The sequence below is a fragment of the Momordica charantia genome, assembly GCF_013281855.1.
Source record: "Momordica charantia cultivar OHB3-1 chromosome 9 unlocalized genomic scaffold, Mcharantia_2.0 BLBB01000009.1, whole genome shotgun sequence".
Taxonomy (NCBI): Eukaryota; Viridiplantae; Streptophyta; class Magnoliopsida; order Cucurbitales; family Cucurbitaceae; genus Momordica; species Momordica charantia.
This window is the reverse complement of record NW_028275167.1, coordinates 7,353,966-7,370,947: the sequence shown is the minus strand read 5'-3', so window position 1 is coordinate 7,370,947 and position 16,982 is coordinate 7,353,966. Positions and strand designations below refer to the sequence as shown.

The 16,982-nt window shown below is 30.8% G+C and overlaps 1 protein-coding gene across 6 annotated transcripts; it reads right to left on the bottom strand.

Moving 5' to 3' along the window:
* Positions 1 to 527: 527 nt before the first annotated feature.
* On the bottom strand, positions 528 to 10,275 carry LOC111022871 (phospholipase A1-Igamma1, chloroplastic). Of its 6 annotated transcripts, none has more exons than XM_022300154.2 (4): positions 9,005 to 10,274; positions 8,326 to 8,552; positions 1,123 to 1,250; positions 528 to 726 (listed from the first exon to the last, which is right to left on the bottom strand). In XM_022300154.2, the coding sequence occupies exons 1-4, from the start codon at positions 10,040 to 10,042 to the stop codon at positions 677 to 679; spliced, it is 1,443 nt and encodes a 480-aa protein (XP_022155846.2). In that variant the 5' UTR covers positions 10,043 to 10,274; the 3' UTR covers positions 528 to 676. The 6 variants fall into 6 exon arrangements, with proteins under 6 accessions (XP_022155846.2, XP_022155847.2, XP_087973785.1 ...); XM_022300155.2 differs by having other exon boundaries at positions 528 to 710; positions 9,005 to 10,273; XM_088117659.1 differs by lacking the exon at positions 1,123 to 1,250.
* Between the last annotated feature and the right edge of the window lie 6,707 nt (positions 10,276 to 16,982).

Here is a 16,982-nt window from a genome sequence, read left to right as displayed (position 1 = left end):
GATAGTAATGGTCATTCAACGATGTCAAACAAATGTTTAGAAAACGGTGTAAACATATTTCAAAGTGGGCTCTTAAAAAGCTACTCATCCTAAAAACTCATCAAAGATTTCTTGAAATACTCAATATATACATTTAGAAGTTCGAAATTCCATATGTTTAGTAATAGAAATGCGTTGGAATTTTTTTTAGTACAACATGTTGGGGAGGAGATTGATTGGAAATATATGCCAACTGCCGCTCTGAGTTATGCTCGCTTTGACAACTTATTATCCCTTGACCAGAGAAAGTTGCCAATTAACAATCAACTAAACTCTTATTCACAAATCAAATTTATTAGTTAGTAGTAACTAAAATTTGTTGTGACACAAATAATAAAAATCTATCTATTATCTCAAGGTCGGCTTAAACTATAGGTGAGTATTTTGCTACTTTATTATATTAATATAGAAGAATAGAACATTAAAATTTTAAATAATATATTCTATAGATTAAGACTCTATAAAAAAAATTTGTCTAAAACCACATATCATCTTGAACGATCCTCTGTTATCCATTTTGATTTACCATATATGCATAAATGTGCTGCATCAGTTTTAATTAGAGGTAGTCATGGATCGGTCTCACGTCGATTTTGAGCTTAAAAATTGATGCTGACCAACAACTTATCAGTTTTTTTTAATCGGTTGGAGCTCGACGGTCTTGAAAGGCTCTGCAACAACGACCGACTGTAAAGAAAAGGCAAACATTCTAAAAAAGATATTTGAAAACTTTTTTTTAATACTAGTACCATTTAAAATAAAGAAAATTGATATTTTATGTATACATTTAAAAATATATATATATATATGATAAAAATGTAAAGAGATAATACCCTCGAGGGAATGCTAAAAAACTCAGGTTCATGATATTTACTCCCTAAAAAGATGCCAAAGAAAAAAAAAATTATATTTTAATTCCACAAACACTCAATTTAAAACCCACAAAACAAAGTCAATTTAAAAAATTGGAAAGAATTTTAGGATTTAAGAGTCAAAATGTGAGGGTAAATGCTTGAGGATGATCATCGTCAAATTTGGATCGATCAGGCTGGATCCAACGGCCATCCTTGTTCCTTATCATACCTTTATTTTCATCTTGCCTCCAATTTGGTGGGACCAAGTAATGATCCTTAAGAAAATCACAAGCCTTGTTCACCAGCGCCGGATCCCTCCCGCTCGCCAGCACGAACCTACCGCCCTTCCCATGGTATCTGTTCCACCCAATTACTTTTATATACAATTTTTTTAAATATTTCAAACACCATACAATTTTTTTTTTTTAAGTTAAGAACAATTTTTCCCAAGTTTATACCAAACTCAATCATCCTACATCTACTATATAATTTAGGTTAAATGCCCTCATAATTGCATTTTATATGTTTGATAGTAAGTTTTAGACCTCATTTTAATGGAAGATGCTTTTATTTTCCATCCTTATGCTTTTTAAAATATCTATTTTAATTTATAAACGTGTAAAAAGAAATATTATTAGAGTCTCTCAACTTTTAAAATTCTTTTATTTTGGTTCTTAAAATTGTAGTAGTAATAATAATAAATAATAATATTATTATTATTTGTGTTTAAACTTTCAAACAATTTTCATTTTTGTCCTTATACTTTGAAAAATACATTTATTTTAATATTTTTCTTAAAAAAATACAAAATTATTTTAATTTCTAAATTTTATATTAAAAAAATCAATTTTGTCATTACTACTTTTTTTTTTCAAAGTTAATAATATATTTATCAATTATATATTATTACTAATATTTTGCCACCTAACATATGTTCACTCAATACTTGCCAAAAGCTAAATAAATATAAGCACCATAATAAATATACTTTTATATATTTTTAAGTTTAGATACTAAAATAGACATTTTTAAAGTTCAACCACCAAAATAGAATCCACCTAAAACTTTATATAAAATGAACTTTTCTGAAAACTTGAATACTGTTAGGGAAGATAAAAGAAGAACGGATCAAATGACAGGAGGGAGATTCGGGCGCACGAACTGGGCAAGCACCAAAGCCTATTGACCACAGCTGGCCAGTGGTTGGCACCGACCAGGCCTCAGCGCCGAGACTTTCTCGGCGTCAAGGTGTTCTCGGCCATTGGCCGAGAACCTCCTTTAATTCTCTCTCGACCTTTGTGCCACCCAACCCGAATCTATCTTATTTCGACCCCTGATTCGACATTAGGCTCGCGGCGAAACATATGGGCCCAGGAATCCAGATCTCCTAAGCACACTAAGGTTCGACTTATGTAAATGTTAAAGGGATTGGGATTCGACTTCCATAATTTCTAAAGGACTAGGATTTGACTTCTATAAATAAGAGGGGAACCAAACCCTAAAGGTACGCCTAAATACCCTAATCTCTACCCTAGACTACTTCGATACTAACTTAAGCATCGATGTTGGTGTGACTCTAGGGTTATTTTGGTTTTGCAAGTCATGAAGATCCCTTTTATTCTATAAGATTGGTTCGAGTTTGGTGGAATCCCATGAGGTCAAATTTCTGCATCAACAATTGGCGCCGTCTGTGGGGACGATTAAGATCTAAACGTCAAAACAATTGACTACGAATTGACAGAGAATTGCTCGGATCCGAGGAGATCTTCAAACTAGCTTTTTTGGGAGAAACAAATCGACATGAATTCTGGAAGTAGACCACAACATGCTGACGACGAAAGTCACACGACTCAGGGGCTGCCTTTACTCAAGACAGTCGAGGGTGAAACAAGTCGACAGCATCCTAAGCAGGTCTTGGGTGACGCAAGACGACATATCATAAGACAGGAAGAGCGACTAATTGAAAATCTCAAATAGCACAAGAGCAGATGAGCCGCTTTAGAAGAGAAGGTCGCAGGAATGCATCAAAGCATATCTCTCCTTCTCAAAAGACTTGAGCAACAAGAAGAGAGGCTACCTACACTCATCCGGGATCCGCGGAAAGGCAAAGCTCTTGCTATTGAAGATGTAGAAAAATCAACAAAGAATCCTTTAGCACAAAGTAAACGAATAATTTGAGGCAACAACAAACAACAGAACGATACTCTTAACGTACAGGATCTGGTAATGACGAAACCGTAGAAGTTAGCGACACGCAGCAATGGACGAAAAACCCAACCAAGCCTCGAGAACACCTCGACCAACAAAGAAAAATCACTAAGACAGCATGAGCATGCAGAGGAATCGTAGAGATGTATGGAAAACGAAAAAATAGGGGGTACAATCTCGAAGACACCGTAGATCAGGCATATTTGCCATTCGCGGACGAGATAATGAAAGGAAAAATCCCTCCAAAGTTCAAACTCCCTACTATAAAGCAATATGACGGCTCAACAGATCCTATCGACCACTTGTGCACATATAAGGAATGGATGTACCTCTACAGAATAACAGAAGCAATCAGGTGCACGGTATTCTCTTTCACGTTAACCGGCATAACCCACATATGGTTTCAACAATTGAGAAGAAAGTCAATCTTTTCCTTCAGAGAACTGGCCATGGCATTTATCATACAATTCATCGAAAGGCTGAATAGGAGTCAACTTGTGACCTACCTCCTTATTGTGAAACAGAAATCAACGGGGAGCCTTGGAGAATATGTGGCTCACTTCGACGAAGAAAAACTACTAGTCAAATATCTTATTGGCGAAACATCGCTACTCGCTTTCATATCTGGGGTAAAGGATGAAGAACTATTGTTCTCCCTTGGAAAAATAGCCCATCAACTTTCTCAAAAGCATTAAGTTAAGCTAAAAAATATACGAGCAAAGAAAAGCTACTCCATTCAAAACGAGATATTGACAAAACTCAATACCAATCAGATCAACGAGGCCCTCTGAAGAAATATCCTCCAACAACAGTCTCGTTCGAGCAAGAATTAGAAGAGAGCAACGAATATCGCGGAGATGCCTGGCAAACATACATTACAGGACAATATCTAATTTCTCTCGTTTTTACCTGGTTAATAATTTAATAAGTTTAGGTATAACTTTTTATAATTGCTATCGTTTACTTCGTTTCAAATTATATTTGATCCTATGTTTCAGAGAATATTTACTTGCTTTTGGCTAATCATAGCATGTGAAGTTTAATTAATTACTTGAGCATTCATCTTTTATCCTAAATGAAAACTCCTCAAGTTGGGGCATGGTAAGCTAATCAACAGCTGGTCAAAGAGTTCGAATTGGGGCAAACCTAGAAGCAGGCCGATAAGCTAAAAAGCCAGTGAAACTGAGGAAGAAATTCAAAGTTGCTGAGAGACATGCGTACAGGCCCGGCAAGGTTAAAACAAAAGCAGGCATGTCAAACCAATCAACGAAACTCAGGGTATAAAACTATTTGGCAAAAGCCAAAATAAGTTAGAAACCAAGAGTATTGATTAAACTCAGAGTAAAAAACCGACAGACACCAAATATGTTAGAAACTCAAGGGTCCCAACTAAATTCAGGGTATAAAACCATTGGCGAAAGCCAAATAAGTTTGAAACCCGAGAGTAAACTCTGGGGTATAAAATCATGAACAAAAGCCAAATAGATCAAAAACCCAAAAGAAGTATCATTGGCCTACCAAAAGTTAGATCCCAAGACCAAAATCTGACGGTTAAAACTAATCATATAGCAAAACCAGGAAACTTGATTGTAGCTAACTACAACAAAGAGAATGGGGACTACTAAAGCCAGCCCAACTAATAGCAATCGAAAAGAGGACTATTCCACAAAATAGTCATCCACACCAAGCAACATGTATTCTCAATATATAAGCCTTAACATGCTTTTGCCTTCTATTATTTTGAGACTGGAGCTACTATTTTGGGAAGATAAAAGAAGAACAGACCAAACGACTTGAGGGAGATTCAGGCACACGAACCGGGCAAGCACCGAAGCCTGTCGATCGAGTCCACCCGGGCTGACCACAACTGGCCAGTGGTCGGCGTCGAGGTGACCTCGACCATTGGCCGAGAACCTCCTTTGTTTCTCTCTCGATCTTTGTGTTGCCCAACCCGAACCTATCTTATTTCGACCCCCGATTCATTAGGCCCGCGACGAAACGCATGGGTCTAGGAGTCCAAATCTCCTAAGCACACTAGGGTTGGATTTATGTAAATCTTAAAGGGATTGAGATTCGACTTCCATAATTCCTAAAAGGACTAGGATTTGACTTCTATAAATAAGATGGTGAACCAAACCCTAAAGGTATGCCTAAATACCCTACTCTCTACTTTCGACTACTTTGATACTAACTTAAGCATCTGAGCCCGTATGGTAGGAGCCACACCGGTCTTAGGGTTATTTTGATGTATAAATTTTATTTTAGTCTATGAACTTTCAAAAAGTACTTTCGTATTTGTTGGTGCGAATTTTGCCGGATCCCAAGAAGCCAAATTTCTGCATTAACAAATAGGAAAGTACTTTTTGAACGTTCAATAGACTAAAATAAAATTTATACATTGTTAAATTACAAGTTTAGTCATTGAACCTTTAGAGTTTGTGTAACAAGTCCCTAAACTTTGAATGTTATTTCTAATAAATTCTTTCAAATAAGAACTTATTAGAAAATTTTCAAAATGTAAGGACCTATTAGACACAAATAAAGTAGGTTTTCAAAGTTCATAGACAAAAAAAAATTTATACCTCGTTTTGTTACAAATTTAGTCCTTAAACTTTCAAAGTTTGTGTAATAGGTCCCTAAACTTTCACCTTAAGAACTTATTAGACATTTTTCAAAATTTAAGGACCTATTAAACAAAAAATAAAGTAGTTTCTGAAAGTTCATGTAGACTAAAATAAAATTTATATCCGGTAAAGTTACAAATTTAGTCCTTAAACTCTCAAAGTTTGTGCAATTGATCCCTAAACTTTAAATGTAGTGTCTAATAGGTCCCTAAATTTTCAATTTAAGACATATTATACATTTTTCAAAATTTAAAGACTTATTAGACACAAAATTGAAAAGTACCAAAGGTATTATACATTTTTTAAAATTTAAAACTTATTAGACACAAAATTAGAAAGTCAAATAACCTATTTAGATAAAAGTTGAATTTTGTATCTAATAAATCTTGAATCTTAAAAAAATTAAGAAATAAAAATATTTTATATATTATAAATCTATTAGATACCAAAAAAAACGTTCCCACGCATATGATATATCCATCATTTTTAATGATATGATAATTTGACTTTTAAAACTAAGTATAATGGACAACAGGTTTGCTTTGAATGGACGAGCTTCCCAAAGGGCTGTCTCGGACTTCATTAAATCCAAGAAAAAGTATATCTGATTTTGCTCCAGGATACTCAAGTCAAAGAGGACGTAATCGAGATGAGAGGGAGCAGCTACCGCGGTGAATTTTTTTTTAAACATAATATAATATATTATTTGAATAATCAATCTTAATATTTTAATAAATATTTTAAAATTATTTAAAAATAATTAAAATATTTTAATGAAGCAATCATTTTCATTCCAATAATTTTTTAACAGGGAAAATGCATACAATTAAAAAAAAAAAGAACCTAACATAATATTATATATTTTTTCTAATCATGCTCACCGCCACAAAATCATAATAAAAATACATCATAAAATAAATTACAAGAAACTCTACCTTAGTCTCTCCATCCATCTTCTTTAATTTGAAAAGTTAGCCTTTGTTTTGTTTTTATTTTTTTTTCCCTAAAAGAAAATACTTTTTTGTTTGGATTAAGCCTATTGAGTTTAATAATATTATTTATTATATATGATTATATAAAAATTATTATTATAAATAAATAATATTTCAAAGGTATAGAACTCCACATTTTCGATCAAATATAAAGGCCAAATAACAAATTATCCAACACAACTGAGTCAGGGGTCCAACCCCTTTTTCACTTTTCTTAGTCGTGGATATGGATAACTATTATCAAGTCACAAGTATGCTCAAACCTGATAATAGTTTTCAATGACCGCGACCGAAAAGATAAATACCCAATTTTTTTATTTTTGTTAATATTATATTCTTTGTCCAATCTAACAATCTCGAAATGCGAGCAAGACTAGATTTCTCTAAAAGATAATATTCTTTATACCTTTTAATATTAAAATAAATCTCTCCTCAAATTATGTTTTGCATGAGTTATTGCAATAGGAAAATACTTACCTCCTCATCTATTTTCACCACTAATGTTTAACAATAGAGAAATGTAAAAATAAATATTTTTTTTTAAATTAATAATTTTTTAATATTTCAACAGTGGTAAGGAAAAAATTTCATGATCGCTGATAAGAAGCAAAGATTTTCATATTTTTATTTCACTTAATACGCTATCCAACCTACTTCCCTATTATTATATTATGTCATTGTCATGCATAGTTGTCTGTGATGATATCTTAATTTTATTATATTTTTATTAAATTCATTATTTATTAATTTTTGGATTTATTCAACTTTAATTTTTATACTTTGTTTTGGTTCATAAATTATGACTTAATTCTTTGAAGTATACACTCGCATACCATTCATATTTCTAAATTTAAGAGTATTTTGTTAAATTTAATATAAAATTATCTCCGACTCTTATTTTATTTGTCATTCTACTTTGTTGTGTCGTGTCGTGTTAAATCAATCTCCTGCTAATCTAATCAAAAGGATTCCATAAACATAACTATATCAATACTTAGAAATTAAATTTATAATTGATCAACCATTCTTTAAACTTTTATGCAAAGATTATGCATCAAAGATACATTCCAAAGTAAAAAAATATATATTAATAAATAAATAAGTTACACTTAAAAAGCAATGTATGTAATGAAAACCTTTTTTTTTTTTTTACCTATCTATGCATTTTAAGATCAAATAAGAGAGAACTTAAAATCAAAATAAAGTAAGAGGTAAAAAAGAAATAGTTTAAATACTATTTTGAGTGTAGTTTTGTCTTTGTTCTTTTTTTTCTTTTTCTTCTTCTCTACTTTTCAAACATTCTAGGGTCATATATACTTTTAACTTTTGTTCATTTTAATTCCTGTATTTTCAAAAAATGACCGTTTTTATCTAAAAGATATAGCACAAATTTTTATATAAAATAAAAATATTTTAGTATAAATTTATAACTACATTTCAGAAAATGATCTATAATAAAAAACAGTTATTGTTAAAAAATTTAAAAAGTACGTGAACTAAAACAAACAAAAACATAATATTAACTCAAATAAATCGAGCTAAAATATATAAAAATCAAAATAATATTTAAACGTAAATAAATGAAAAGAAAAGAGATAGGAAAGTTACCCGTCAAGTAAATGTAAATGAGCTTCCAAATTATGGGCACAAACGGGGTCGTTTGTTTGCTTTAGGAAGGGTGAAATTTTGTGATCGAGTTTCAACTCTACGCCCACGTGTGAATAACTCCACGGTAATTCCTCTGCGATCTTCATCACCATCCTTGGTATGCCTTCGTTGAATATAAATCCTGGTGATTTTGGTACCACGTCATGAACATTTACCACCCTCAATACCTGTTCATTTTTATCATAATTCATAATTTCATTCCTTAAATTAGATCAGGTTTAAATATTTATTTGGAGACTAAATTTATAATTTAACCTAATAATCTCTTATAATTTGATTTTTGACTCTGGAAGATTAAGTTTATAAATACTAATTTTATCCATGTATTTTTCATTTTACTATCTACATTTTAAAGGCGTTTTTAAAACCTAAGTCAAAATTCGAAAACCAAAAGAGATAGTTTTTTAAAAACTTATTTTTGTTTTTAAAATTTTAGATAATAATTCAAATGTATAAATAAACAAATATAATTTTAAAAAATAAAAAACAAAAACATCAATCAAAATTTTAATCCAATTTTAGAGGTATATTTTTCAATTAAAAACCTATCTTATTTTAGTTAAATTGAAAATGTTGAAACCTATTTTTAATTTTACTTTTCTTTTATTAGCTTGATTACCTTCACTCCTAGTCCTTCAAGTCGTTCCTTGAACGAAACATTCCCAACTCGGGGCCCCGAAAACGAGAAAACGCAAACGGGTACGACCCGCCCATCTCCCATTCGGGTCAGACCCGTTTCCGCGATATCATAAGCGCTCAACACCGCTAAAGCGCTCCCCAAACTATGGCCGGTGATCGTGATACTCACCTCCTCGCCGCCGTACTTCTCCAGCAACCGCTTCATCTCCGTCAGAATCTGCTCTCTCGCCGATAATCTACAGTAGCCGCAGCCTTCATCCTTATCGGTGTACAGATCCAGAAACCCTGACTCGACCTTCACTGAGGAATTAGGGCAGGGGATTTTGCCGGCGGCGACAGGTTTGAGAAAATCCATCAAATCGACGATCCATTCGAGCCGCGTCACGGTGCCTCTCCACGCGACGACGATGTCGCGGCGGCCGAGACGCTCCGATTGCGCGTCGTTCGATACGGCGACGTATCCGATCCAGTTCGCGTTCTTGCTCCACACCTTGGGCCACCGCGATTTCTTGAAGAAATTAGGCATGTTGATGTTCGAGGTCGCGTAGAGGTACCGCGTCACCTCGTAGCCTCCGTCTCCCATTCCGAGGTTGTCGAAGAATTTCCGGCGAGTGAATCGGCAACTGCCGCAGTATTTCGAGAACGGATCGTAATCGAAGGCGTCGTAGCAGGATTGAGCCATTTCGCCGTACCTAATCAACTCGGATCGAAGAAGATCGCTCATCGGATCGAGTAGGCCAGCCCAATCGCCGCCGCCGTGGATTTCTCGCCAGATGTCGGCGATTTCCGTCGCGTCTTCGTCCTCGGTAAGTTTGCATCTGTTTCTTTGTTTTGCAAGCTCTGTACTCATGGAGGAGGAGGAGGAGGATGAGTCTCTGGTTCTTGAAATTACTCGGCATGGCGATGGATCAATTTTCCTTGCTCTTGATTTGAAACCTTTCAACTGACGATTCGAGGTTGAAAAATGATGGTGTGGTTTTGCGATTGGGAAGAGGAAGTTGGAAAGTGGAATCGCCATTGATGAGAATTTGGAGATGACTTGGAGAAGATGATGCAGTCAAGTTTTTCGTTTACAGCTTAATAATGGACTTGGTACTGCATTTAATTATTTGGTTTTTGTTGTTTTTTTTTTTTTTTTGAAGAATATTTGGTTTTTGTTTGCTTCTTCTTCATCATTTTATATTATATTTGAGGTTTAACTAAAATGTAACGATCTTCTTCACAGTTATTATTCCATGGAATTAGATGGTGAAATTTTGAGAAGAACACTTGTTTTTTGGTTTCTATTTTTGAATATTTTTTAAAATTAAGATCCATTGTCATTAATCTTTTACAAATATTTTCAAATTTTAATCAAAGCAAAAAATGGTTTTCTTTTTGTTTCTAAAATTGGACTAAAAATAGAAATTTAAATGTGTAATGAAAAATATCTCAAAGAAATTGTGAAAAAAAAGTCAAATCCACAAATCTACACATCCAAAATTAAAAACAATATAATATATATATATATATATATATATATGCTGAAAAAAACGTGTGTTGAATATTAACGAGGACTCTGTGCAGGAAGACGAGAAGATGCTGAATTTATAAATTAATTAAGAATAAAAAAATTTTGAAAACAAAATGGAAATTTAAAATCAATGTAAGGATAAGAAGTAAGAAGTTTTGTTTTCAAAATTGAAGGTCGAAAATTGTTTTGAGAAAAAAATAATAATAATAGTAAGAGGGGTAAAAATGAAAGAGACAGCAACATGATCTATTTTATTTAAATATAGATGGTCATTTCCTTTAAAAAAAAAAATGGTCACTAGGGATGGAAAAAATACCTGCGGATCATGAAAATTAAACGGATCATGAAAAAAATGATCCTACCCGATCCCTGCCCTGAGTTTTTTTTTTGGGTATTTTCTTATTATTAATTCTTCTTTATATATCATTCAATAATGTATTTTTATATATAAAGTTGACAAACTCAATTGTCTCTATTTTTAGTCCAAAGTCCAAAAATCCATGTCTAACCATGAAATTAAATATCGGTCGAAATGTCGACAATTCTATGTATCTATGGGTTGACGTTGATACTAAGGGTATTCACGGTTCGATTCGATCCAATTTCAAGGTCAAATCGAAACCGAATTTGAAAAAATGAAATACCGAATGTATTATATGAACTGAACTAAGTTTGGTTTAGTTCGGTTCGGTTACGATTTCTGGACTTTCTAGATCTCCTCCTTATGGGCCCGTCTTTTGGTTCAGACTGGACGATTTCTGGATGGAATCTATGGTGGCGGCAATGACGATGGAGACGAAACAGCTCCATTGAACTATTTTTGGGTGGAGGCGGTGGTGGCCGTATAAACGGAAATATGTGATGACAACGACGAAGTAGGATACGGTTCGGTTATAGCAAAAAAAAAAGTATTGAGGCTTGAGGAAGAATTGAGTTCAAGGAAAGTTGAGTAAAATGAAAAAGAAGTGCCAGGAAATATAAGAAAACTAAAAACTGGAGGGATAGAAAGTAGTGGTGAGAAAGAACTAAGAAGAAGAGTCGATGAAGAAGAAGAAAAGGGTTACGCTTTGGAAAAAGGAGAAGGAAAAGAAAGGTAATGTTGAAAAGATAGAAAGTGGGAAACTTAAAAAGTTAAAATAACAAAATAAAATAAAATAAGGAGAATAAGGTAAAAGTTAAGTTTAAGATTTTCAATTTTAATTTTTGAAATTTAAGATATTTATTAATTATTATTTAATCTTTAAATAAAAGAAAAAAATATAAAAAAATAATGTCAATTGAATCGGTGTGCAGCAACCCAAAGGCAATCTCAGTCATCCCATCCGAATCAGCCGTCAACTAATTTTGTTAATTTTTTAAAAGTAGTAAGTTATTATATATATATATATATATATACACACACACATACATACATGCGCGGTTCGGTTCGGTTTTAGGAATTTAGATTTTATTCTAAACCGAAATCGAATCGAATTATTCGATTTTAAAATTTTAACGGATTGAATCGAACTGAGAAACCACTAAAATCGATTTTCGGGTTGGTTCGGTTCGGTTTCGTTGGTTTTGTCATTTTGGTTGTACACCCCTAGTTGACACGAGGAAAATCGACATTTCTATAATATTATAAAATTTTTGATAAAATGTAAAAAATATCAACAAAATATCACTAATATAGATAATATATTAATATTAATTATTTTTAACTTATCTAGAAATGATGAAATGTTTACTTCTTAATTTATATATTTTTTACCATTTTTATTTATTTAATTTTATTATTTACAGTTGGGTTAAGTTTTTCTCTCAATTTTCTAAAAGAGAAACAAAAAACAAATCGAAATCGAAAATATTGATTTTTAAAAAAACATTAACCTAAAAAACCAAGGACTAAAGGGAAAGAAAATAGATCCATATATTAAATATTTGACTACAAAATTAGTACAATAACTAAAATAGTTATTCTTAAAATGTTGGAAAACAAATCTTTTAAAATCTAAATTATATTCTTAGTTTTTTAAAAAAAAACTTTATTAGTGTTTTTTTAATACAACCAAGAGGTGTGAGAATTTGAAGTTCCAACTTTAAAATGAGTTCGATTCATGTTAACAATTATATTTATTTAAAAGTTTCAATTAGATTTTTTCAATAATAAGATTTGTTAACAAAAAGTTGAAGTTACATATTCAGACGCATGAACATGCCACTCAGATGCGATTTGACATATAGAATCCATCATTTAGTTGATCAACAAAATCTATTTTTTCTATGTTATATATCTAAATGACATGTCTATGTATTCACATAAGTTTTATGTTAATGAAGTTTAATGGAAAGATATTTTAAAATTATTAATATATCGAGGACAAAAACGAGAATTTTAAAAAAAATTAATGAGCAAATGAAGAAAACTCATTTAACCATGGTTATTTAGCCTAAAATAAATTAAAAAGTTTAATAACCAAAATAAGATTTAAAACAATTCAAGCCAACCTTTTAAATAACATCTACTCCTCCGTCTGAAGTCGAATACTAAACACTAAAACTGGAAATAACCCTATGATCGACCTAGCTGAAATTTGATGTTGATTCGGGAAAAGCGGAATCAGGAGAAAAATGATATGTTAGTTCAGAATAAACTGGATATGCAGCTGAGGGAAATACTGCTTCGAGAGAAGGCGGTACGAAAAGAATTTAGTAATTCACCTAATACTTCAAAGCGTTACGGTTGTGCTTCTTTAGAGAGAAGCAAACGTACCAAGCTAAGAACAAAACACAATACCCGTCCACTTTTTCATCTACTTGTTGTACTAAATATATATTTTAAAATTTTAATAGTCATTTTTCTTTTATTTATTTGAAGAAATCTCATCTAAACATCTTACAATTATATATTACAAAAACTACAATTATCATCAATAATAATAGGAAGAAAAAAAAATTACAAACTACCATAAAGTTTAGCAAATTACAAGCAACAAAATGCAATTATGAAAAATTCAACTCAATTTAATCTATCTGTGTCAAAAAAAAAAAATCAAATCAAATTTAATACATAAAAGTTTAACACAAAAGAGAAAAGAAAACCACATACTAAGAAAAAAAATCTCAATATTTGCTACTGCTTCTGAATTTGTTTTAAAATCTTAAAAAAAAATCTAAATATGTCAACCAATCGTTACTTTTTTAGATTTTTCTTAGTTTGGTCCATAAATCTTTAAAATTTTAACACTATCGATAATGTACTAAAATTTATCAACAGTTTCTGTGGTAAACAAAGGGTTGTTAAATTTTGTCAAAATGAACGCAGTTTAGTGGTAATTGACTATATATCCGACTAAGAGGTTGTGAGTTCGATTCCCCATCCCTACATGTTGTACTTAAAAAAGGTTGTTAAGTTTTGTTAATAAAAAACTATGTGCAGCCAGCTACTTGAACATGTCAAACTTACAAGATTTTTTTTAGAAGTTAATTGATTTCATGTGTCAAGTAGCATTTAGATGATAGGTCAATGTGTTCAAATATGTTAATCAAAGAATAATTTAATAATATATTTACTTTTTGTTTACAACCTTTGTTATAAGACCTAATTAAGAACTACTTTGGGTTTTTGGGTTGTATAGTCATTTTTTCAACGGAGGATTTGTTTTTACCCACTTTTTTCAAAACTTTTTTCTAGACTGACATCACTTTATGACAATTTACTTTCATTATCCTTCCACTCTTTTTTTTAGATTTATCTCTTGTTTCCTAAATCTTTTTCCCTCCCTCATTTTCTAGCGAGATACCAATCCAATGACCCAATCTGACCCAACCCAACCCAACCCGAAAATTTGGTTTGGGTTGACCATCATATTTGGTTCCACCGATTCTGTGATCTGATCAACCTGAAAAACCATGAACACCCAGAGAGAATAAAGTTTTCTGATATCTAAAGTGATGTCAGCAAAGTTTAGAAAACTTAACTTTTGAAAAAAGTGGATAAAAACAAATTCTCCCTTCGAAAAAGGACTGTACAACCCAAAAACCCGACTACTTTTAATACATTTTGATAAAATTGAGACTTTTAAAAGATTAACTACCAGATAAAAGATCTAAAAGATTGGACCACAAATCCCTTCAGACTAGTAGAACGTCGGACGTCAGGAAATTTTTCTCTACTTCCCTCGATAATATATTTAGAATTAAAAAATCATAGTAAACTTATCATATTAGAAACACATAAATATGGGGTGGATTACTATTTGGTTCATGTACTTTAAACTTTGATTTGGACCTTGTACTTTCAAAATATTCGTTTTGATCCATGTCATCATTTTTGTACTTTAAAAAAGTGATCATTTTGGTCTCTTAATTTTATTTTTTCTATCACAATTTCAATACACCACTACACTCAATATATTTCTTAAAATGTTATTACTTTATATGAAATGATTTTCGTTGTGTAGAATTTGTGTTAAAATTTTACAAATATAGACTAAAATAATCACTTTTTAAAAGTAAACGTACAAATGAACTAAGGTTTAAATACAGAGACAAAATAATATTTTAACCCATAAATATACATGTAAGGAAGTTTCAAACATTCCATAAATGTCATTCTTGTTTCCACTCTCATACTTCAAACCACCAATATAATCATTTTGCATCTGATGCCAATGGGAAAAAAACTTTAGAAAGGATTTATTTATATGTAAATTGGAAAGGTTTTTATTCTTTTGAAATCTAAATCCTTACCCTTTATAAAATTGGAACCAACCTTTCCATTAATATCCCTTAAAAAAAAACTTTTTAAGAAATATAAAGTTTAGATCTTTAAAAAGGAACAAATATAAATCAAAAAGAAATTATCTGTTCAAATTAGATTCCATTCTATTATTATCTCTATCACGTCGGTTGTTCCATCAATCTATATAAAAATGAAACTTAAAAGAAAAAAAAATTGACAACTCTCTCCCATTTTTCATAAAAAAATAAATATAAAAATAAAGAAAGACGTTCCATCTTGTACTTTTGATAAAGTAACAATTTAGTCCTGAAATTTAATTGCATCAATTTAGTCCCTTTATTCTCAAATTAGTAGCAATTTAGTCATTTAGCTTTATACTCTATTTGGTGTATAAAATTGGTCAAAAATGATTTCAACTTTGCATAATTTTAATAATAAAGACCTATTTGACCGGCGGAAAACCAAAAGAAATTACTAATTTCTCAAGTGTTGATCATGGTATTTGAATCCATTCCCTCTTAATTAATTCTAGTCTCTTTGGACCAATGAGTCACCTAGGATGGAAACAGGGTTAGTATGTAATAATTTAATCATGTAGTTCAAAGTTGGTAACAATTTAGTGATATATACTGTGAAAAAATTTGTTAAATTTCTTATATATATAGATTAATAAATGGATGAGGGGTCAAATGTGTTTTTATAAATTACAAAGACTAAATTGTTATTGATAAAAATCAAACACTTATATTTTGATGATATTTTTCCTAGTAGGACTAAATTGTTACGATTTTAAATTATAAAGACTAAATTGTTACTCGAGCGAAAGTAAATTGACCAAATATGTTTTTGAACTCAAATTTTTATTTTTTGTTATTCTTTTTCTGCTAAATTTAACATGAATTATTTGATGTTATAATGTATTCATGCCTTCCCATATTACTCCTCTGGTGATAACAAAAATATAAAAACAAAAAACAAAAAGAAAAAAAATACTCCGAATAATTTTGTAAAGTATGAGCATTAGTAATTAATTATATATATATATTTTGGAAAGATTCTGCTAAAAGGAAAGAAAAGTAGTTAGTACTTTGTCAGTGTAAAGATATTATTATAATTTATTATTTATACTATTAATGAAAAAGGTAAAATGTCTTAAAATAATTAACATTTATTATTCTATATTTTGAGGAAAATAAACACAATTGTTATTCTACATTATCATATAGATCTAATTAACTTTATAAAAAGAAGTGCATTAAGAATAATTCTCTTCACTCAAACAAACGTTTTTCGAAGAATAATAAACTGAGATAATAAAGTGGAGATAATGAATTCCTAATCTATTAAAAAAAGTTATTGATATTTTAATTAGTTAAGAATATTTAAGTTGGTAGATAATTTTGATATTCAATCTATAATTAGGAGCATGGAGTATGATATCTATACTAGATTAAAAAGGAAAAATGTAGGAAAAACATTTTTGGACACTTTCATCCTTTACTAAATTTACTAATTTACAAACTATCTCATTGATACATTATTATAAATATTAAATTAATTATTAATTATTAATACTAATAAATTTATAGAAATTAAAAGGTTAGAATGTAAAAAGTTTTCCAATAACATAAAATTAATTTTTTTCTTTAATTGTAATTCATACTATATTTCGAAGAGTTTAAGAATTTTAAAAGCTTTTGTAATTTTTATTATTAATAC

Bases quoted from the DNA above. Each gene is read 5' to 3' on its own strand.
- LOC111022871 (XM_088117658.1), bottom strand. From the start codon at position 10,042: ATGGCGATTCCACTTTCCAACTTCCTCTTCCCAATCGCAAAACCACAC. The intron at 8,553-9,004 runs GTAATCAAGCTA...AAAAATGAACAG, and splicing joins TTGAAGGACTAGGAGTGAAG to GTATTGAGGGTGGTAAATGT. The intron at 1,251-8,325 runs GTAACTTTCCTA...TGGGTGGAACAG, and splicing joins CATTTACATTTACTTGACGG to ATACCATGGGAAGGGCGGTA.